Here is a 25,024-nt window from a genome sequence, read left to right on the forward strand (position 1 = left end):
ACTTCAGCTGGCCCTGTGGCAGGCTGAGGAGCCTTATTCCCAAAGATATTGCCACTCATGTCTGGCAGTGTGTCTCCACAACTACAGATAAGTAAAAAGACAGTGATGGAAGCAATGTGAGAACTTGGATCCTTGATAGTCAGCTCCCAAACAAAACTTGTTTTCCTATTAGTTTAAACCTAGAAAATAAACAAGACAGAATTGGAGAAAATGGAAATCTTTATTTTTAAACACTAGTACATTTTTATCAGGCCATCTTAAAAAGGGAAAAATCATATTAGTTCAAAACTATGCATTAGAGCATATTTATTTAAATTCTAATTTTACAAACACATAATGAAAGAAACATTATATTTATAAATATCTACATAGAATATGTATTACGAAAAAAAGTGTTTAAAAATAATAGCCCCAGATCTCCCTCTTTAAATATATAAAATTCCCATACAATTCATAAGAATTCTTTCTCAAGAGCCAAAAATTTCACAAAGGCCAACACTCCTTTCTCATCAGACTCAATCAAAAGTAATAGGGATATAAAAAAATGTAAAAGTCCTGTACAAGGGAAATACAGATAGCACGTGGGTAAATCTCATTACCATACATACCATTTGTAGTTTAAAAATGTTTTATAAAAACTGCCATTTAAAACAAATAAGCAAGAGTACTCCCTGACTGTGGAAAATATATAAATTATCAGCCCTACCCCCTGGCCCTGGTATCAAGGTTCTCACCTGCTGGAGTCTGGAGTGAGAAGTATCCATGTGTTTCCTGGCCTAACCCATGCACGGGGAGCCACCTCCCCTTGGCAGTGACATTTCTTGGTGGATGATTCACTATTATTTCCTTTCACTTAGAAAAATTCTTTGGGATCATAGAACTGCTAACAAATGAAAGCAAGACTCAAGGATGATTTGGAATTGTATCCAATTGGTAATGTGTGTATTTTGTGGTTTTGGTAACCAAACTCTGAGAAGCCTAATTTTCCACTGTCAGAGATACACCCTATCACCTACCCCAGTGAAACACACGGCACAGCCCAGGGCCATCCCTTCAATTATCCTCTTCCAACCACATCTGCTTGGTCTGCAGTAGTGTGGACTATTGTCTCTTCTGACACTTCTTCTGGAAAGAGCTCTTCAAGAAAGTACGGTACACTGGGTCATCCACATATTCATTCTTAAATCTGGAACTCAGCACTCTTTGTCTCTTCTTCTCCCCTTGGATTATGTCTGCTCCATAAAATGTGTCTTCAAATCGCATATCAGAGGCTGTGGACTAAAAGCAGCTGGTGTCACTCTGCAGAAGGGCATGACATTTGGCCATCACAAGAATGGAAAATGATCTGAATCAAACGGCTGTTTGCAGGGTGCAGAAGTGAGGGCCACTAGCCTAGGGTAGAAGGCTGGTGTAGGGTAAAAAGCTTTGGAGGCACCTACCTATTCCAGCGTACTTCCTCCCTGAAGGCCCTTTCTTCAGACTCTCCAACCTACTCCAACTCCCCTATGACTTCCCCACAAAAGCAGGAACAATCTCCTCATTTAATCTCTTTCACTCTATATCTCCCCTCTGGCTTCTGCCCAACCAGGCTTCTGATTAATTTTTCAACATCTCTAATTCATCCCCCTTCCTATTTAACTTTTGAGTCCTTCCTTCACCATTTCCCTGAAACTGTCCATGTTCAAGTCCTAGTTGCAAATTCCTGTGACACTTTTCTGCCCTAAGTTTATTGGGCTATTCTGTCACCTAACTACTGCTATCAGTAGAAGCTCTCTTCTCTGTCATTTTTAAACCACTTTCTGCCCCCTCATCACTCAACGTTGATGGCTCAAGGGTTCCCTTTCTTAACTACATGCTCAACTCTCAAGCCCCTGGGGTTTTGCATTTGGGTATCTCCTCTCTACATATGCTTCTTTGGCCCTCAGGCCCACACTCATGAGTTAGTTCCAAATATGCTCACGACTCATGTAAGTTCAGATCTCTTCCTGTGCTCAGGCCTATGTGTTCAACTGTCAGCAAACATCTCAGAGTTTTTATTCTAGAGGCACCTCAAATCAGCATGTCCTGAATTGAAGTCAGTCCTCCTCCTCCATCTCTGTCCTTCCTAAATTCCATAAATGGCACCCCCTCACCAACCATATAGTTACACTGATCAAGAACCAAAAAGTCATTAAAACTTCTCTTGTCCCCACCCTATCTAGGACCCCTTCTACACTCAAACCTTTCTTCTTTAGCCTGACTGACTCCCTGGTGCAGGCCCTCACACTTCCACTCCTAAACCATTGCAACAAATGTTGTATCTTGTACAAAAAAGCTCTTTATGAACTTTCTGATTACATGAAACCCCTGCTTATAATCTTTTAACAGCCCCATTGCCTTCGCCATGACATTTAAGCTCCCTAAGGCTTAACCTATGTAACCTGGCATAATGCTACCCCACGCTCTGGTCAGACTGTTACTGTCCCAACCACACTTTACTAGCTCCTGTCTTTGTCTCTAGATGCACTTTTCCTTTGCATGGAAGATATTCTGTCTTCTCAGCCACAGCCAAACTTGAGGGCCCTACTTTTGGGTTCTTGCTGTAAGTCAAAGCAGAAGGAGAGACAGTGGCAGAGAAAAAGGGCAGGTACGTTTTTCCTATGGTGGATCCCTTGAATCACTTGAGGGGGAGGAAATCAGGGACTTTGTATCAAATTTTATGTGGGTTCTCAACATCAAGCAACATGCCCAGTTCAGTCACTGCTAAGTAAGTATTATTTTGGTAAAGAAAATAAGAGTTTTTTCAGTGATACTCAGGTAAAGTCCATATTAAAGCATTATTTATGGTTCCTAATCCCCTACTATTTTGTCTCCTAAAATGCATTCCCAACTGATTTCCACTGAAGTGGATCACTTAGACTGACTCACTGTGACACTGAAGTGACCACGCCTTGTTAGTGACAGAGGCAAAGTGCAGTTTTTAGGGTTTGTAAACAGTCAGTCCTTAGTAAAGAACAGACAAACAGCAGGATACAAAGCTGGGCAAGTTTGTGCAAATTCCTTGCCAGTTCATCTAGGGTAAAGGCTACCTCTATGGGTCTCCCTGCCCCCAGATTGTTGGCAAGAGGGGGTAGAAAACTCTAAGAGATGGTGGATTGGTTCAGCACCCTCCTTCATCAGGAGAACACATTTTTGTTTCTTTCATTCTTAGCGAAGTGCTTCCTCTAAGTAATCTTTCCTTTTTATAACTGCTAAAATTATCAAAGAAGAAAATAAAAACATCTATGAAAGTGTACCACCGCGTGAGAACAGCAAAAGTCAGCCTCTCAAATACAATAATAAAACCGATTTACCAGCAGCTCTAGTTAATTATGCACTGTTGCTATGGTTATTCTGTGAGACAATAAAAGGTAATGGGGCTGTTTCTGAAGTTAGTGGCAAAGAACCCAATACAATCACTGAGGTGGACTGCTGACTCTTTTGAAAAATTTCTCCTCAAGTCAGCGTGTGTTTGGGTGAGCAGACGTCATTAAAACATGAAGGCCTCCCAGTGGGGGCTGCTAACCCAGCCCTCCTTTAAAAAGAAAAAAAAAAAAAAAAAAGACAGCTCTCTAATAATAAAATATCTCCCATCAATGAGTTTTCCAATTAGATTTGTTTCATCAACTGGAAAAATAATAGCAGTTATAGACAGACCAACCAAGGGCCAAACTGAAGGAAAGCTGATTTGCTACAGTGAAAGCACATAAGTCTTTGATTCAATAAAAATAAACTGGATTCAGTGACTGGAGCTTTTGTTTCTGAAATATTTTCTACTAAGCTCAACTGTTTGACATAGCAGGCTACATTCATTCAGAGTATATGTATAGGGTTTATTTATTTTTCACTACCTTTTAATTAACTTTTCTTCTCTGAGAATTAAAACAAAAAATAAAAGGTTGAATGTTGGTGTGACTGCTCAGGAAAACGGACCTAAGAAAGCTTAAGAGTTGTGTACAAATAAAGTCACCCAGGAAGGTATCCTGCTACTGAGCTAAATCTTTGGTGGAACAAAGAGATTATGATGAGAGCAGAAAGCAAAGAGCTTTCTTTTAATGTGATTAAGAATACATATTTGAAATTTATGAGACCTAGCTGGTTAGCTGGCTGGATGCTTAGCCATACATGGACGTCCAAAGGGCTAACTATTCCATTCTCCATCCTCCAGATCTCTAGGCTATTTAAAAAAAAAAAAAAAAAAAGGCATGGGGAGAACAGAAGGAAAAGAGGGAGAATTTATAGAATACTGGTACATTGACAGAGAAGCAACCATGTCTACCATCTTGATAAGGAAAGTTGTTCTCAAGAAACTGCAAAACCTAGAACATGTTAGGTTTTTGTTAAGGGTTAGTTGATGTCTTTTCAACAGGGATATTTGATTTTCTATTTCCCTGCAGTTTATTATCTATCTGAAGGTTCATCTGCTTTTAGTGTGCAGGTGCCACATTTGCCACAGTGCCCTATGTGCCACATTTCTTGGTGGGCAGCAGTGCAGTTACTATTACTTTATTTCACTTTGTAAGACCTTCCTCTCTCAAGGATGTTGATGAGAAGGAAAGTCAGCTCACACCTGAAGCACTTACCCTGTTCTCAGGATTCCACTATAGAAAAGGAGCTCAATATACAAGTGAACATTTGAGGAAAACAATGGTTTTCAAAAATCAATCTATCGCAACTCTATCACTGCAGAAAAGTGTATCAGAAGCATACACTAAGAACTAAGAGTGTCATTTATTCAGAAAGAAAATTTCATTTTAATTGGAAAAATACCATTCATTCAACTTTCTCTGTTCAGGATTTATTACCTCACAGATACAGTAGATGTAATTCTAAATGAGTGAAACTGAATTCATTTCAGGGTCCACTAAGTATTTTATGATACAATAATGAAAACTAAGTTATCCCGAATTATATTTTTTAACAACTTCAGTTTTGATATTTGTACGTGTTTGTTTGTCTTTTAATGGTATGTACAAGATGCGAAACTATTATTTTCTTTTTTAAAACACTGCCTTAGCATTCCCTTAACTAGTATCTGGGCATTATTTATTCCTTTTGTTATGAAAGTAAGAGTTTGATTTAGGTATAAATTGACACAAATATTAATGAGGTAGAAGCTAATCAACATATGATAAGGCTATGGGAAACTAGTCATTCACTTATGCTGAGTCCCCTTTAATTTACTACTGGATGCTTTCTTTTATTGTTACTTCTACTAATAAGATTGTAAAGGGATTGATAGTATCTTTGTACGCTCCTAGCACCCTCAGAGAACACATATTCAATAAGCATTTTTATATGACAATAAATGGTAATACACAGAAACATCATTTGACATCAATAGAAAGAAAAACAAGGAACTTTATTGGCGTCTGTTTTGGGCCAAATTTGAGATTTGCACTAAACAGATTTTAATAAGGGAAAAGTTGTATTGGCACTCTCCAAAATCAATCCAAAGGCCCAAGAATATTTCCTACTGCCCTTGGGAAACAGGGAGTGGCATCTGCCAGTACTTACAAAACGGGCTTTCACTCTCTTGGGTAACTCTTCGTCTAAAGTATAGATGTCCTCTCTCTTCATTGCTATCTGGGATCCATCCTCAAATTCAACCTAGTAAAAAATATGGCATTGTGACATCCATTAAAAAATCAACAAGCACTGACCCTTTTTTTTTCGGAGTTCCAATTAACTGCCTAAAAACAAACAAACAAAAAACAGAAAAAGGGACTCAAGCAGGACAAACAAGGAAAATAGCCAACAGCTAAAGAAGAGAAGTTTTTTCCCTTAATTCAGAATGTTTTTAAATAGGCCAAAATTCTCAAGAATGAGTGTCTTGCAATATGTGATATGAAAACTTTATCCCCCCCAAAGCAAAAACAAAGAAAAGTCACTGATGTTCAAATGATTTCTTAGAACTGGATAGAGAGGCAATTTAGCATTAAGATGGGGTTGGGCCTGTCAGTATTGCTTCTTTCTCTAAGAGGCTCTGATGACTATGAGAATTGTTTCTCTTTGAAAAAAAAAAAAAAAGATGATATATTTACTCTTACATAATAATCTTCCAGATAAAATGATTTCCCAAGGTTTTATAGAGATTTTACTTTCAAAATTCACTTTTTGTCAAATTCATTAAAATGGCCCAGGAAAATATCAGGTTCTCAATGTGTGAAAATATATTATCTAAAATTTAAATGTTTAAAATTTTTTTCAAGTTAATCTAATGGATGCAAATTATTTCATAATCAGTTTTCCCTTGCTATTACAGGAGATTTTGCCAAACAAAGGGTAAATGACACTGGTTAACAGAAAGCTAAAGAAAGCATCTGAGGAAATTAATCAAAAGCTCTGATACACTCATTGTGATTGTTCTTGGGAGTAGTTCTAATCTCACATGAAATCTTCCAGGAGAAAACAACAAAAAGGAAAATACCTAATATGATCTAACTCTATAACACTTAATATTTTTGAAGTCCCTAACCTGTTTGAATACTTAAAAGAAATAAAAATTCGCTAGTATTTTAATTTAAAAGGTTAAGTTGAACCATGCAGCTGTACTGTTAAAAAAACAAATCTGTTGGAGGTTTTTAAAAATATTAAAGATAAAAATACATAGTTAAATCTTTTATTATCTACCCAGGCACTGCTGACATCTGACTATGTGGAAACAATAGGGCAAAATCAGGTCTCAGTCACAGAACTCTCCCTGTTACGTCCCAGAAGGCTAAGATGGGAGCCCTTTCTTCTTGGTCTTGTTCTAGCAGAATAGTTTTTCCATATTTAATTAGGCCAAGGTGTCATCCCATTTATATATCTTGGTAACATAGCTAGAACTTTGTTTGCCTTCCTTCTGTTTTGGGTCAATTGAAAATGCTAAAAGAGAAAGAGGCAATTATAAAACCAAACAGTACTAGGGTATGGGACTAACCATCCTGGTTTACCCTGGACTAATAAGGGTCAGCCAAGATGCAAGGACTTTCAGTGCTAAGGTCAGAGAAAAAGCTGAGAGTAAATTCTGACCCTTCTTACACCAGCTGTCTATTCTTGAGCAAATTATTAAATTTACTGAGGCCTTTTCACTGCTAAATTAGAAACGAAAACACCTATCTTGCAGGACTACTGAGGGTCAAAAATGCACATATGTAGGATATTTAGCATTATGTGATAGGTATTGGGGTGTGTGTGTGTGTGTTCGTGTGTTCATTGCTGAATAATTACACATAAAACACAAAATGATCTCAAAGCCCACTAGGTTTAATGAGGAACTTTCAACTACTTGTGTTTGAGAGACAATTTTAATACTAGCTATAAGGGCAAGACAGGCCACGGTGCAGGTTTTCTGATTCCATGCAGACCGGGTAAAGGAGGAATCGGAGTCCTCAGTGGTTTTGCAGGTTTTTTATTGGGGTTCACCAGGCATATGGCAGGCAGGGGTGCTGGGGGGCCGGGAGGCTGGCAGTCCTCCCAGCCCCCAGCAAATCCTCACTGTCTGGGCTCTCCGGCATTCTCTGCTTCTCTCTTGGCTTCTGCTGCTGCTTTCTCAGCTTCTCTTTCGGCTTCTGCTGGCGTCCCCATGACGCCGCCCTTAAAAAGCCCAGTCTCAGCCCATCTACCTATGCCCACACCCTACTCCAGGTGCTGATGATGATTCTTGCTGCCTCAGGGGTCATTGGCTGGTCCTCTCGGGCATCTCCTCCTCCAGGCATCGTCTTGTCCTGTAGATCCTGGACCTTGTGCACCTTCTGTGCTGCCATGGTGCGTGCGTCCAGCGCTGTCACAGGCACACACAGTCTGTTACTCCTTAGTCCCTCCAGGTCTTCGGAGTGCTCCATAACCATCTGCATGGATCATCTTGCCGACTTATGCCAATTGTAAGGGCAGGACAGGCCACAGTGCAGGTTTTCTGATCCCATGCAGACCATGTAAAGGAGGAATCGGAGTCCTCAGTGGTCAGGTTTTTTATGGGGGTTCCCCAGGCATATGGCATGCAGGGGTGCTGGGGGGCTGCAGTCCTCCCAGCCCCTAGCAAATCCTCACTATCTGGGCTCTCCGGCATTCTCTGCTTCTCTCGGCTTCTGCTGTTCTTTCTTGGCTTCTCTTTCGGCTTCTGCAGGCGTCCCTGTGACGCCGCCCTTAAGAAGCCCACTCTCAGCCCAGGTGAATTCCATCTACCTATGCCCACACCCTACTCCAGGTGCCCGCCATCAGGCATGCATTCAGGACTGCAAGGATCCATCATCTATCCTGATGGCGGGAGGGCAGAAAAGCCTGACATTTTTCCTTACCTTATACTAGCCTTAACTTTTTCATTGATTCTATAAATATGCTCATAGTTCTGTACTGATAGGCCATCATAAATTCAACTGAAGCTAACACACTGATTACTAATTAGCCTGAATTTCAACATGTTCTCATTATGATACTTTTCATGTAGCAAACACTTTGCTACATGCAAGAAGCTTCACTTTTGCATTTACTACTACTTAGTTAAATATAATTATTTGCTTTGGAAAAAAATAATGTTTTTTGAGTCTAGGCTATCTTAAGGAAATCACCACCACCACCACCACACACATACACACACAGAGTGAATGTGTATATAACACACAATGAGTGTGCGTGTAAATATTTTCTTCTCTCCTGTCCCCTTAGGTTTTTCTAGACCATGAAAAACATTCTCCCCCAAGTTTTCCAAACTGCTTTGAGTACTTTTAATTACACTGTGCTCCAGTTCCTGATGTGGTGTCTTATAATGTACTCTTCCATTTAAGCCCTTGCCTCCTATCAGCCTTTGAACAATTTCTTGCCAAAACTGGCAGTCTTATCGTTCTCAAGCTGTTTTTAACTTAACAGGTCTGGACCTTTTGGCTTATTCTCTTTATACTTCAATCTCCCCATTTTTATTTTACTGCTAGTCTCAGTATGTTGCTTTCTGATACTGTGTTACTAAAGAACTACAAGGCATTGGTTATAATAAATGTTTCCCTCTTAAAAGTCTTTCTGAAAAAATATAATGTGCCACATGCATGTTGTTCTACTTCCTAGAAATTAAATCATTCTCATTTTAATAATATTCTGGTGTATTCTTTAATAATATGTAGAATTTTCTAGTGAATGGGATAGCCTAATGATAACTGTACTTACCTGTAAGGATAGGTAACTGTCCACATCTGTGCTAATGCACCTTTGGTTTAGGTTTGTGAGATGCCTGATGGGGGTTGTGTCTCTCAGGGAAAAGTCACCAAATTAGAGGTAGCTGGCTGAAAACAGCTATCACTGTATTGACTTAAGGTGATATAAACCAGCCAGCTAATCTCTCCCCACATAATGAAAGCACAGGAAAGCTACTTACTAGCTAATTGGTTCTCTTTTTGGTTTTACAATGTCCCTTACTTAAATCATTCATGGCAAGTTATTAGAATAAATCAGTTGGACTTTGGTAATAAAATGCCAATACCTGGGTTATAAGGCATTGAATCTGTGCCTCCTTTATAAAGTAAGAGATGCCCCCATTTCATGTGGCTGATGGATCAGCAGCACAGTGGAGAGACATACTGTCGGCCCCTGGTTCCTCCTGTTCCCCTCAACAAGTGCACATGGGGCAACACTCACCTGGTACATGTGAGCTATATTCAAGCCAAGATATTTTGCTCCATAGAGTTTCCCATCAGGCCACTTGACTTGCACAACTTCTCCCTCGGCAGGAGGACCCAGCTTCAAACAGTCTCGGCTCTGTAGAATAGAGACAGGCTTTTCAAGGCAAGTGTTTAAGTGACTGCATTGAGAACTTAGCAAATGATGAACTCCTGGCAATTAAAAGGAGTTATTGCCTCTGTGTTTTATGGATTATGATCTTGCATGGATGTTCAGAAGAAGAGATATGAGCCAAAGGAGTACTTAAAGATTCAGTCTACATCATAAAGTTGTAAAGGAACCACCATAATCCAAGCAGGAAAAAACAGCAGCATTTACATTTGCTATTTGACAAAGATTTGTTTCGAGAGTAAGAAAGATATGCGTGGAATCTGCTGTAGCTGAGGAAAAGACCAGCTAATGATTTATTACACCTGACATTTGTAAAGCATTTTGCAGTGAACAGAAAGGTTCAATATATATCTCACTTGATGTTCATAATCACTCCATAAAGTAGTCAGAGATTATTAATTATTCCCATTTTACTGACAAGGAAACTGAGCCTCTAAAGGGGCTCATTTAAGTTGTTAGGATCTCTGAAGGAGTGAAACTGAAAGAGAGAGGTAAGAGTTGGGGACATCCAGGTGGAATGGGGGTGGAGGAGAAGCAGAGTGAGAATGAGCAGCAAGAGAATGGGAAGTAGAGAGTGCCCACAGCATATCAGGTGAAACTTGGAGGCTTGGGTCCTGCTTCTTCCCAGCAGGCATGCTTCTGCCTCTATGTGCCATTCAGGGACTAGCCACCTTCCTCCACAGGGCATCATGGTGGCTCCCATGGCATTGTTCCACTCAATAATGCCCCCTTCTGAGGCAATAATTCAGAGCAAACTTCCCAATAGTTCATTCTGCATAGTGCTTTTATGGGGGGCAGGTGGGGAGGGAATACAGGTAAAATGAAATAGACATTTTCATAGATACAGTTTGCATGTGTTGAGTAAAATACAACAAAATTTTAATACAAAGAAATTAAATTCTTGAGTACTTTGGTAATTTGGGGGCACATTTAGCAATTTATGTTTTGCTAATACTGGTATTTTACTGATGAGGCCAATCTGACTGATTGAAATGCACACTTGACCAATCAAGCTGTAAATGCAGACTGGGCATGATTCTGTGGTTTAAACGAGAGGCGCACACACAGGAAATATCTAGTTGTTTATGACCAGAAATCTACCATGAATCACTTTTCATTATTCCAGACATTTGGCATTATAAAGGAGTGGCCGTTTTATTGTTGGGCTTGGAATATACATGTAAGGCTCCTCAGCTATTCATTTTTATCACTGTGGACTATGCTTCCATTTAGACCAATAGGAAGAGAGAAAAATATGTGCTCAGAGGCTCTCTTGAACTGACAGTCTACATTTAACTTAGTCAAATGAAAGTAAGCTTATTTTCAGACTTCATAATATTTTGCCTCGGTGCATAAGAAATGTATTCTACTTATGGCCCTGGTATTCACCTCACCACTTCCCATCCAAAAATGTACATGGAAATAAGAATATTGGACGGTATAGCTTCTAAATACATAATGAATACATGTGTAGGGTAAAGAAAATATCAGGCTTTTCTGCCCTTCCGCCATCAGGATAGATCATGGATCCTTGTCCTGAATGCATGCCTGATGGCGGGCACTTGGAATAGGGTGTGGGCATAGGTAGATGGGATTCAGCTGAGCTAAGACTGTGCTTTTTAAGGGCGGCATCACGGGGACGCCAGGAGCAGCAGCAGCAGCAGCCGAAAGAGAAGCCGAGAAGCAGCAGAACGAACGCTAGAGAGCTCAGATAGAGTGAAGACTTGCTGGGGGCTGGGAGGCCTGCCAGCCTCCCAACCCCCAAGCCAGCACCCCCGCCTGCCATATGCCTGGTGAACCCCCAATAAAAGACCTGCAAAACTACTGAGGACTCTGACTCCTCCTTTACCCGGTCTGCATGGGATCAGAAAACCTGCACTGTGGCCAGTCCTGCCCTCTACAACATGTGTTCAGTCTATTAGGATAGGAAGTCATATCAGCTCTGGATAACTCAGAGCTGAAACCTAGATGTTTTGGTTATGTGGGGAAGACAGAGGAACAAAAGGAGTATGTTTCTTTTCCTCCCCTAAAATACTTTTCCATGTAGAGGAAGCTCCATTAGGATAATGTTCCTGGCTTTGTTCTTACTCTCTCATTCATTTGACATTTTCAAGAGAATAAGGTGCAACAATTTTATTGTTGAGTTCTCCTTCAGAACTTTGTGGGATGGGATATTTTCAAGGGAAATACAACAACACTTGTCAGAAACCAAGCCTAACACTTTATTAAGTTTGGACTTAACTGTTAGATATTTCTTTTGGCCAATAAGCATGCAAAAGATGTGCTGAGATCACTAGGACACTGTAGACCTTGAAAATTTGGTAATTTCTGGCTTAACCTTTTGCATTCCCTTTCTCTTTCGAGCCTGCAGGCAGAGAACTCAAATTCGGCTATGCTCTGTTCCCAGAGGGAGCTGGCAGTGTCCTGCACCACCTGATGCTAGAAACCCCGTCTAATTCTAAGGCAATGTACAGATACAAGCCACACTGCAGCATCTGCTTTATTAGTAAAAAGGGAGATTTGTTTAATATTGTTAATATTGTTTAAATTTGTTAATATTGACTCCTTGTCTTTCTATAGTGTTTTTCCTTTAGCAGAATGAGAAATTCTATTTATTGGGCCCTTCTCTTCAAGTTCAACAGAGGTAAGTCTAAGCCTTAGGGAATATGGAGGCTACACTCCCCATTTGCTCACCTACCACAAATAACCTCCAGGTAGGAAGGTCAGGTGCTCATTTACACAAATTTGATCCACTGTAGAGGTCTGCAAACCTTTAAGCTCCCCCCAAACAAATCCTGATTTGCAACTTTAGGTACCATGTCACGTAACTGTGGCAACAGCTACAGAAATGTGGCCTAAGCAAAGTTTAAATATACTGTATTGATTTATCATTTAAAAAAGCAGTTTTTTAAATAAACAAAATCTATGCAACTTTGTCAAGTGAGAAACAAGTCTTTTCCAAAATGGTATTAAAAAGCAAAAAGTCTAAGATACAGTCTGATATTTTACAATTTGTCAATTAACCCTTTACTGATAACAAATCTCTCAATTTGGCACTGAAGTTGCCTGGCCTCAAAGAGCTGCTTCCAGCTCAGCCTCCACCTAACCACACTTTGTAACAGTCACAAAGAGCAAAATTTAGGGAATGCCTTGCTTTAGTTTGCTTTCTCAGTCTCCTTTCTTTCAGAACTCTTTTTTTTTTTAATTCATAGTATAAGGGGAATAAAGGAAAATAACCAACCAACTATATAACAACCTAAAATTCTTCTGTGAAGAATTTCCTTCTCCCCTAGTGAAGAGGCATCATCATTCTTGGCCATAATGGCAATTTTCTCAACCTTTTCCTGATCGATTAATTGGAAATTGCTCATAACTTTATTTACTATTATTTACACCCCAGCTACTTTCTAATGAATTTAAGGCAGCTCATAGTAAAACACAAAATAACTAATTTCTGTAACATCTACTTTCCTCCATAGAGAAATGGTTCCAATTCTTCAGTTGTTCTGAATTTTGAGTTTGCCAGAAACTTTCTATGACTACATGGAATTTAAAACATTTAAACAGGAATGGAACTAGGAACACATGAGCTAATGAAAAGAAGTTGAAAGTTTTGATATTTAGACTTCCTTGGGCCCTCCAAAGCAGAAACCTCTGGATGTCCCCAAAAGGGGACATCACTAATCTAACATCTACTTACTGATCCACCAATGCAATACACAACAGGAGACAACAATGTCCAGCCCACAAGCAAGGGACAACCAGGCAGCTTCATGTCTACGGATGGGTTCTGAAGCTCTGACATTCTACCATCGGGGTCTCTGTGGGATAGGGGTGAGGTCTCAGGGGTCTTCCAAGGCCTGAAATCTATGTAAAATATATGAGCTCTGCCCCCAGGATAACTTTAATCAGAACAGACCTTTTATCTATATGTCGGGTTTCAGAGATTTTATGTGGAAAAAGGGTTTCTTAAAAATAAATGGGAGGGTGACTCCCCAGGTGGTGCAGCAGTTGAGCAATGGGCTGCGAGGCTGCCTGCAGCCTCTGCAGCGCTGGTTGGTTCCCCGGCCGCCGGTGAGGGTCCCACACACAAAAAAAAAAAAATAAAAAATAAAAATAAATGGGATAAAAAATGGGATAAAACATGAAAATCAGAGGATTTTGTTTGAGGAAAGCAACAATTTGAATGGCAGTTCTCTCTCTGAAAGGTCTTCAGCTAGCTTACATCCCCCTGGGCTGTGATGAGGGATCAGACAACAGAACACAACTTATCAGCATGTGGGCCTAACCATAAGGACACCCACTGAAAATGAAAATTCTAGCCCCTCAGCTCAAACTGGCCAGGTGGTTATATTTAAAGAATTCTAGAATTTGAAAGCATTATATTACAAGATGTAAAATGCTAAAGAGATCTTTCCTTAGGGCGGTTGTTCTTAGCATGCTGCTGGAGCAAGTAAACATCTCTGCTAGAAAATTATATGCATTAAAAACCTTGACTAATGTATTTTTCTCAGTTGCTATCTAGAGCCTCAGAAGCAGTTTGCCTTCACCTGACATAAACAGCTGTTGGCCATTTGTTCTGCTTCTGGAATGTGTAAACTCCCCTCAAATGTGCTAGAGCTCTGTCCAAAGGGACACTGATGTCTAGAGCTGCCAGTAAACCTACAGCTGGAACAATAAATAGATGATGTGAAAATTAATGACAATTAATAATCACAGCAAAAATTGATTTTGGCTCTGATTAAAGGACTGATACAGGCCAGCAACCCAAGCATACTTCTGCCAAAGTTGGGGACAAATGCCTATATTTGCTCCACCAACTCCAGAGAAAAACCCATTGCCATCTGGTTATTTGAATTCTGATGTTACTATGTTCTTGTGACTCTTACCCTTTTTTTTTTTTTTAATTTCTTTTTAAGGTTAACAAAAGGTTTAATTACAAGGGAAGGGGAATGCGGAAATGTACAACTCAGGGAGAAAAGAGGGAGAGATAAATGCTTAAATGTGTTCTACCTGTTCCGCCAACCTGGAATCCCAAACAACCGCCGAGACCAAACCTGCCTGGCCAAGAGCATGAGCCAAGTGTGCCCGACCCCACTAACATGGCTAGTTTTTATTTACAAACAGAGAAAATGGCTGTTTAACTCCGCCCTTAGGTCCTCACCACTTCCTGTAGTTCCCAGTGTCTTGATGGAGTGGGGGTGGCATCCACAAAGCCTGTATGGAATCAGCTCAGGACATCCTTTCTCCCTAATAACTCCCTCCTATCACTTTTTGCCACCATTTCCATGGTATTGAAGATCAAATGTATACCCATTTGATGTATACACTCAAAGATGAAAATTTTTCTCAGGGTTCCCATTGGAAAGCAAACCAGTTGTGACTCTTACCCTTTGAAAGAGAGTTCCACAAGCAGTTGCCCTTGAGTATTGCCAGTTTTACCATCCCCTACCCACCTCTACTCCCTACAAGTAACCACAGAGCAGGCAGCCAGAATCTATCCAGCTGCAACAAAGACAGTCATACATTAACTTCTAGTAATTAATAGGGATATAGTTTGGAGCCTTTGACAGTCTCCCTTGGGGAAAATGTTTAAGTGACCAGGAGCAAACTGATGTTAGCAGCTGCTGGCACTGTGAGAGATAATCACCTGCTCATTACTAGACCCTGGCAGGAATTAACAAGACTGACTAATAACCAAGAACTAATCATACCAGCTAACAGTCATTTCTTTGGCTTCCCAGCATCTAAAGCCCCTTCTCCTTGGAGTCTCAGTGGGAAGCAGAGCTGACCTGCTGTTACAGACATTGGAAAATGCCAGATACTCCCTTACCCAGTGTCCCTGGCAGTAGACATGTATAAGGGCATGGTCTCTTGGCTATACCTGCCTAGGAGACAGAACCTGGGAAGCAGAGATGCAATGAAACAGTAGAGGGGAGAATGTTCTTAGAAGGCAGAGATAGCAGGAGCACTCACTTGCCAAGGCAGAGCCCAGTCCATTCCGAGCACACAAAGGAGTTAACCCCATCCTTCCTGGACCAGGTGAATGGTCTGCTCTGCCCACATACAAGCTGCTCCCTTTACTCACTTGCCTTCTGATCTTGTTTTTTGCATTCCTCAAGTTTCTGTGGCTTCCTAATAACTTTCCACTAAATTTCTGTATTGCCTAAATCACTTACAGCCAGTTTTTGTTGTTTGCAACTAATGCCTCTGATGATAACTAACTGCCAGTTTGGGTGAAGGCGGATCCTGGCGCTCACAAAATGAAAAAAAAAAACAACAACAACTTTTCATTTAATGGTGGAGTATAAAACTGGGAGGCTTTCCAGACTACCCATATCTCATTCAAAGGGCCTGTATAGGAAACTATCCCTCAAAAAGGGAGGGAACATGTTCATGGCACCACCTACCTGCTCATATGGCTTGGCCTCAGATGATTTGCAACTGTGCACAATTTTGCAATATACCCCTCACTCTGGAGATGTACTTTCTTTCTTTTTTTTAAAAAAAGATTTATTTATTCATGCTTACAAGAACCGGGGTACAGGCCTGATGTGTGGGTGGGTGAGAGAATTCACCAGAGAGAGTAGGGAGCAGAACAGGCAGACTGACTGAAATAAACTGTGAGGGGAGCAGTGGGCGAGACAGGAGAGATCTGCCATGCCATGTGGGATTCTCGCCGGCTGGTTGGGATAGAACCCGCGCTGCAGAGGCTGCAGACAGCTTCATAGCACTGCGCTCAACCCGCTGTACCACCAGGAAGGCCCTGGAGACATACTTTCTGTAAGAATATCCACAAGAATATATCCCAAACTATAAAGATACATCACCAAGCATCTTGAGCAATTGTAGGCTCTTTAGAAAGACCTCTTAAGGTGAATAACTTTGAAAGGGATGTACCACATTTGGAGGGATTAAACTCAGGACTGTTTTTCAAACATGTCATAATAATTTATTACCATCCTTAATGTACAAATTAACAAAGACAGAACAATTTAATATGGTTTCTTAGAACTAACTTTTTTTCTAAGTTTAGATTATGTAATCATAGAGAAAAGTATAGAATTTTTTCATTAAATTTAAAAAAATGAAATTTCAAACAACCCACCATCTCTCTACCTAGAAGTAAATGCTGCTACCACATCTGGATTTTTCTCCATGCTTTTATGCATTTTTTCTTTAAATTAGGTCATCCTATTCATACATTCCCCTATATATATATATAGAATTGTTTTCCCATAGGTACAACTTTTATTTTCTTCTGTGTGAGAGCACAAAAGAGCTCTCTCCAAAGAGGCAGGCAAGACTATCTTTTGTGAAGACTTCAGTATTGCAGTTCATGCCATGTTCTTTCATTCACTCCAGAGCATTTGGGAGAGTTCTTTCTTTTTATTGTGGTGAAACAGACATAACATATACCATTTTAACCACTTTTAAGGTCATTTCCATGGCTTACATACATTCACAACGTTGTAAAACCATCACCATACCACATCTACAGAAACTCCATGTACTTAAAACTCCATGTACTTAAAACATCTACAGAAACTCCATGTACTGCTAACCACCATTCTACTCTTTTGTATCTATAAATTTGACTATTTCAAAGTATCTCACATAAGTGGAATTACATGATACACAGGTAATTTTGTGCCTTGGTATTTATCAATAACATTATGAGAATCCTCCTAGTAGTTCATTATCCTTCAAAAACCCCATCTTGCTGAATGAATATATGAGACATAGTGCCTCATTAATTTAACCATCCTCCTATTGTGAGATATGTACAGGTCTTTCCAATTTCCCCATTATCGATAGTGCTATTGTATGTTTTTCTCCATAAATCTTGTCCAAATTACTGATTATATCCACAGAATAAATCCTTAGAATAGGAAATACTTAGTAAAAAGGTATATGAACTATAAAGTTTATTTCATCAACTTTGAAAAATTCAACATCAAAATCACTTCTCTATGCAGCAAATCTTATCTAAACCACCACAGAAAACTTTGATTCAGTCTGTCCAAGGTGAGGTCCAAGTTAAATGACCTCTCAAACAATCTGATGCTCAGACAGGGTAAGAAAACAATTCAAGATTATCTCACAGCTTACACTATCTCCCAGTGTAAGCTATACATTCAATGATAAGAACTAATTCCATGTCACTTCCTCTGACTGTATCTTTATTTACAGTGAGCATCTTTTAATACACCTAAAAGAAAATTCGGAATGCTCCTGCACTGAGGTATCTTATCTATGTTTCCTGCTAGTTAGCAAACATTGTCATTTCAGCCTGTGGGTTAAAGGATTCATGCCCACTTGCTTCCACACTGACATCTTTCTAGGAAAGAAAAACATTTCAATTTTCCTTTAAATATGTACTTTTCTTTTTAAAAGGTATCTCCCTCTTTCTCCCTCCCTCCCCCCGCCCCAAGATGCTATGATTATCTCTGTTAAGCTGGAACAGTACCCTTCTTATTCCCTCCAACAAATTCTTCCCTACCATGCATACTTCTCCAGTGCCCATACGCTTATCCACGCCTACCTTCTAAAAGATAGTGTCTTCTTCACAGAAGGAATAGCACTGACACTTTTTGATGAGTTCTTGAGAGCCAATTGTTTGTTAGTACATACTTTTCCTTCTGCTGAGGCCAGTAAGGAACACAATATGAAGGTTGTTGTATTATTTTCAAAATTACTACAACATTAATCCTCAGAAGATCTACTTTTAAAGAAGTCAATCTTTATGTCATTAGCATCAGGTGAGACATTCTGGCATATAAAAACCTCAAGGCATGAGATGCACAAAGTTAGGCAGTCTCTTTTGGAGTGAAAAGCATAAGAAAAGTTAGTAACTAGAAATAGGGTGACAGTGGGGAACAGACTTGACTAAAGGGGCCTGTGAGGGAGGAGTGCAGGGAGACGGCTCTGAAAATCTGAGAAGGGTTCTACACATCTTTGAATTGGGGGTTATGAATGGAGCCCCATCTAGTCACTGATTACGAGCCTCCTCCTTCTCTTTCTTTTCCCCACTCAGGCATGTGCTGAACGTCTCCTCTGTGCATTGCACTGAGTTCAGCACTGCGAAAACAGAAGAAAAAACAGACCTTTTGAAGTTCTTTCACCCAAGAATGCAGAGTTCAGTTGGGGACTCAATCAGACACATGACTATGTATAATACAAGGAGGTAGTAGGAACCTTACCCTCCTACGATATTAACTGTGTTAAGGACTTCCTCCTTCTGATTAACCAAAATTCTTCATGCCTTCCCCTCAATGTTAAGTCACTGTCCATATTAAGTGAGTAACTGTGGAGTTCCTATTCAGGACTCTCCTGAATTCACTTAGGTAAGTATATGTGAATATTTGTAAGCTATGCAAGCCCCTAAAAACAGATGTCAAAGGGAGAAGAAAGCTGGCAGCTCTAGAGGCACTTTGTGGGGATTGCTGTTAATGCTCTGGCATCAGCAACTTCACTTCGCTAGGGTTTAATTAGTTCATCATGCTATCCCACTGACTATATTGAGGGGCATAGCCAAGTTAGGAGGACAAAGGCCTGTCCCCTTTCTCTAGAACATCACAGAATGTTCTAGACTGATCCCACCGATGATCCAGGGCAGGTCATTTGGCTACAATTATAGCAGGAGCCAAATTTCAAAATCTTTCAGTTTAGACTAAATGCCACCCTAGATACATAAACTACTTGAAAAGGAGGTTTGTCTCTTTAAAGCTCCCGCTTAGGTCCTTCTTTTGGTAAACTCTCCTTTCATAAAGGTATAGAAGATGTATAATATCCAAATGTCACTGGAAGTCTTGTGCTGAGAGACAGACTCTGAACAAAGAGCTAACTGGACAATACTGGTCACTGCTACCACTACCTGGGTGTATTATTATGCACACTAAGTGCTTTATACCTTATATTTCAACAATTCCAGCCATGATCATAGTATTCATTATTTAATATTTCCACTTTTTGGATAAGGCAAATAGTGTCAACTCCCTTGTCCAGAGTTGTATTGTTAGCAGAGCGTAGATATGCAGACCTGTCTGTGACACATGCAGTTCTCTCCACCATGGAGACAGCCAACACTTTTCCCAAATACTGCCCTGGGCTGACCACATCCTCCTAGCTGTACAGCAGACACAATGAAAGTGCACCCCATGATTCTAACTGCTCACACACACACACACACACACACACAGGCGGGGAAACTTCCATCTATATAGGACAGGTCTTTCCCCCTTTTTATAATTGGCGGCAGAAAGTAAAATGCATAAGGGAAACGAAATAATTTATTGCATCAATAAAAATTTATGTCGCAAAACAGAAAAAGGCAGGCTTGAGATGAATTACCCAGTAGTGGTTTCTAAAAATGTCAGTTGTAAAAGCTTAAAAAAGAAAGATGAAAGGAAAAATGAGGATCAGCACAGTGGGGAGAGAATGTGGCAGTCACAACAGCAGCACCTGACCACAGGCCCTCTGTACACTCTGCCTCTGCTCTGTCGTGTGCAGTCTGCCTCCCAGAGCAGCACTTCCCAGGTTTGGAGGCACACTGCCCAGGGTCAGAGAAGATCTGGTACAGCACAAGAAACTTTCGCTCTTTACAAACTGGCTTCCTTGCCAATAAAATGGAGATAATAAGACAGCCTGGCAGGGTTGTTGGGAGAATTAGTTTGTATTTATTTAAAAAGACAGGAGAAAGGAAGACACAGAAGAAAAGCACAGTGATTGACAATTGGTGAGTCTGAAGTGAACTGTGACTGATTTATCATATCAACATGGGATCTGGAGAATGATAGGGAGGGGACAAAAAAACCTTGAGAGAATGTGATCTTTAGAATTTGAAATCACAAAAAAGGATGTACTGAGAAGACAAGCACTTACTACAAAAGATGACTGGTTAATGTTGTCTTAGTTGAAATCCAAAACAAACCAGGAGGATAGGTAGGCAGATGTCGTTTTTCCATACAGGTGAAAATGCATGATGACATGCCCCAGGTCACAGGGCATGGGCAGCAATTCACTCAACACATACTTTTTATGTATCCCCTGTGTTCTAGGAATGGTAGGATTAAAAATGAGAAAAACAGATGCAGTTTTTGAATTCAATAAATTCTTAGTAGGAAAATGGAGGTATTAATTAAAAAAAAAAAAGGATAAGAGCGCCTACATTAGGGAACTGCAATGTGAAGCGGAAACATTTATCAGAGAGATTATGAACGTACTGTGTGGCTATTATATTCCGGAGCGCTTCAAGAGATAGGAGAACTAAAAGGAAATTTTGACGCAAGAATCTGAAAGAATCCAGATAAGGGAAATCAGGGGAAAGGAGTCATCATGCAAGGAGTTTTTGGAAGGGTTCAATTTTTAAAAAAATAACTTTTTGCCTGATCATAAAAATAAAACATGCTCATATGGAAACTATAAGGAGGTGATAAAGTTGAAAATCATAATCACCTATGATTACACTCTCCAGAGATAATCAGTAACACTTTGATGCATTTCCTTTGAGGATTTTTTCCTTTGCATATTTATATTTCTATACATAATTGGAATCACACTGTATATACAATTTTGAGCCTGATTTTTTCCATTTATTATATCATACCATTAAATATCCTTTGAAAATGTGATTTTTAATAGTTGCATAAATAATTCCTTTAACTTTCATCCTAGTTACATTGGCCAGACTGAAGGAACAAGGAATTGCCCTGTTTGCATGGTCAAATTGTGCTCTCATATTCAGGGGAAAGGCGAGCACTTGAGAGCAACATATTGAGTAGGGCATTGTCCAAAAAATTTCATCCTGAGGACAAACATTCTAAAAACTATTTTGTTTTCATTAAATCATTCGTTTTCCTTCTCACACAAATACGGAGTAAGTGATTGGGGCAGGAGAACTATTTTGTTTGGATTTAAGAAGACTTAGAGGAACCTGATAGCTTTCTACAAATATGTAAGAGCTGTGAGTGAAGAGAAAATAGATGAATTCTATTTTAACAATGGCTCTTGGGATGTTTCAGAAACAACATATAGAATCTATACAAAGAAGCCAATGCTTCCTAATAATTACAACAAATTGGTACTGGCCATGCTCTGTAATGGGTCTGAGATCCACTCATCTTGAGTATGGTGGAGGAGAATTCCTATAGTAGGAAGGAGTCTGTGGATCAGGGAAAGGAAATGGGATGGTTTAAAGGCTGCAATGGGAGGGGAATGCACACTTAGCCCTAATGTGCAACAGCTCTGAACTGAATTATGTCTCAAGAGTTCTGTTTTAATCCAACCAACTCAATGACTCACAAATGAATGAAGCAAAAAGCAAAGAAATGATGGAAGAGACAGGAGTGTGGGTCTCATCCTACTACAGTGAGAAAGGCTTTTACCAAGTTTCTGTGGTAAATATACAACTGTAAAAAGACACCATAGTATGTAAAATATGTCAAGGGTTACTTACTTCTGAACTGAGACCCTAAGCATAGTGTGGTCCAGCCAGTTTCCAAGTGATACTGTAATATGCAAATGGCATGCCTTCTTGCAGTGTGGTGCTGTGTGCCCAAAGTAATAGACCCTTTCCACCTCCCACCTACGGTGGCCAAGCAAGAATGACCACACAGGTGGTCACCAGAGCCAGGAATCAGGAAATGTGTGTGTACAAAAGAGTGGACAGACCAGAAGCACATTCCAGTGCTTACAGAGAGATGATTATGGACAACCCACAGCTTTTCTCCCTGCCAGAATCAAAAGAGGCCTAAAATTGCCTAGGCCAATGTTCCCATTTTAAAGAGAAGAGCTGAACAATGAAATGATTTGAGTCACAACTCACCTAGAGCTGGCTATAATTTATTAATTTCACATTTCACAGTGCAGCAGTACAAGATTTTGAGTAAATGAGTAACATTTGGAGAGGATTTAAAATAAGGGAGTAAAAAAGAAGAGCCAGGAAGGGGGGAAGAAAATAAAAGGATTTGTGAGAATATGATTTGTCAAAAAAATGTCAGCTCATATTATGTCAAAATCAGATGCAGAGGAGTCCTGAAGTGTATGTGTGTGAGCACACATGTGCATATGAAGTAGTCCAGAATTTCCTCAAAACTGCAAATGTGCCTGAACATAGTAGTAAAATGTGAACAACTCCACTCTATAAATACTTCCCAGGTAAGCTGCTGCTTCTGTTACTTTAACATGTCCTTCCTCTTAGATTTAAAGCAAATACATAAACTTAAACAGTCATGTTCATAACAGACTGCCTTGCAAAGAATAAGATGCACGTAATTACTACCAGTCTATTTCCACTGAATCTAGACTGTCATAAGCTGTAGACAGATAAATAAGATGGCTGAGGAGAGGATTATAAATCAATCTATTTAGTCAACACTATCACCCTTAAAAAGGGAAGTTAGAAATTTCAAAAGCTCCCCAAATGATTCTTATGTTGTCAAAAGACTGTCAAATCAAAATAATCTTAATGTAAAATTAAGGATAATTTTGCTATTTGTAGGCTCCCAGATGAGAATGAAAATGATATGCAGATAACATATTATTGTCAGACTTATCCAAACAAGAGCTTTTAATCCAAAGACTTAAAAACACATTAGTGGAGGGCGGTACAGTTAGCTTCACTGATCGCACTCAAGCCTGCAATGACTGGTTCAGAATTACACTGAGGATTACACAGTGCCCTTCCTCTGGCATCAATGTACCTATGAAGTAGGAAACTCCTGTTCTTTTCATGCTGGATATTAATCTTTATTAGAAGGCTGATTCTTGCTAACATCTAACTTGCTTAATGAACACTGAATAGTCGGTCAATCCATATTTCCATGATGATATGGTCTTTTTTTTACAATCTACTCCCTCCCCTTCCTATCTCTTACTGCCTAAACCAAGGTTTTGTTCACATCCTCAACTACTTTCTTTGAAACAAACATCTACAGTTTTGAAATAATATAAATGTATATACTGACAACACTGAACCAAAAACATGCCAGAGAAAGGAGAATCCAAGGGTACATGGATATTTAAGAGAGGGAGTTCAGTGGAGATAATAATGGAGCCAGAGGGCTGAGCTTGCCTTTTATAGTTGAAGCTAAGAGGCGAGGAAGCAAGACCCCATGGATGATACTATGGAAAAGGTAGAGATGGAGCTGAAGTAAAGGGAAAGGATACAAGGAGATGGCTTTGCCAGCATCTGTTACTAACTACCATGAGCAATAACACTAATAGTGCATGGCATGAGAGTTCTAACTTTTAGCAAGTTGATATAATGCCAGATGCATTCAAATAAACAAAGATCTGCATGCACACACACACACACACAGCTTGCATATGCATTTTTCTAACTCCTGGGAAGATATACAGGTGGAAATGCATCCAGATGTGGGGTGTTGCAGGGACTTATACTTTTCATACCATAATCTCCTGTATTTCTTGAACTTTAGCCAGACATGGGTATGTTACACGAAATACTGTACACTTGTGATTATCACATATAAGCTGCTACTTCTTAATATTACTGTTGATCACACATATTTTGCTTATCAAAGTAACTCACTGATCCTTTCCCTTTAAAAAGGTACATGGATTTTAAAAGTGTGGGATGTTCAAAATTGGAAGGCCATGCAGTCCATCGCTTTCAGAAAAGGGCAGAAGAGCAGATGTGTGACCTTAACACTAGTTGTCGATATGTGAGCTCTGGGGAAGAAGCCACAGCATTGAAGGCAAAGGACAAGTAAAAGCTCCAGAGGATGCATTCAGGCTGCAGGTACAGAACATGGAGGGTATGGGATAAGTGCCAAAGGGAGTTATGAACTAATGGACATTATGGTGAACTACACAGTGAGTCAAGTTTACAAATGTACATTTGTGTTTCAAGATGAAAATTCAATAAAAGGCAAATATGACTCATCAGTTTTGGTGACCATCTTGTCTTGTTGAAGAATTATTTGGGCAAAATTCATTATTTCATAACTGGATTAGAGTTAGGTAAGTGTGGGGGGTAAGTGGAGGGAGGGAGGGAGAGAGGGAGAAGAGAGAGAGCGAGGGGGTGGGGAAAGGGAGGTGGAATGAGAGAGGGAGGATATATCCATTTAGAGATGAAATGAAGTGCCTATTTCCTGAACAAGCCATTTCTGAAATATGGCATGTCTGTTCTCACAGGAGGAAGGGTTCTTTCTCTTAGCATCCCCCAACTCTGTGAGAGACAAAATAAACAAACCTCTACTTGGGATGGTCCTAAATGCAG

At 39.8% G+C, this 25,024-nt stretch overlaps 1 protein-coding gene across 9 annotated transcripts in view; it reads right to left on the minus strand.

Annotated features, from left to right (window-relative positions):
• Positions 1 to 368: 368 nt before the first annotated feature.
• KDM4C (lysine demethylase 4C) overlaps positions 369 to 25,024 on the minus strand; it is a 415,273-nt gene continuing 390,617 nt past the window's right edge. For all 9 annotated transcript variants that reach the window (XM_054689301.1, XM_037493847.2, XM_037493848.2 and 6 more), the window contains 3 exons: positions 9,628 to 9,747; positions 5,536 to 5,628; positions 369 to 1,278 (listed from right to left, as the gene is read on the minus strand). In XM_054689301.1, the coding sequence (XP_054545276.1) occupies positions 1,102 to 1,278; positions 5,536 to 5,628; positions 9,628 to 9,747 (390 nt within the window). In that variant the 3' untranslated portion in view covers positions 369 to 1,101. The remainder of the gene's footprint in view (positions 1,279 to 5,535; positions 5,629 to 9,627; positions 9,748 to 25,024) is intronic.

This window comes from Talpa occidentalis, unplaced genomic scaffold (genome assembly GCF_014898055.3).
Source record: "Talpa occidentalis isolate TD23 unplaced genomic scaffold, MPIMG_talOcc4v2.1 talOcc4.7, whole genome shotgun sequence".
Lineage (NCBI taxonomy): Eukaryota > Metazoa > Chordata > Mammalia > Eulipotyphla > Talpidae > Talpa > Talpa occidentalis.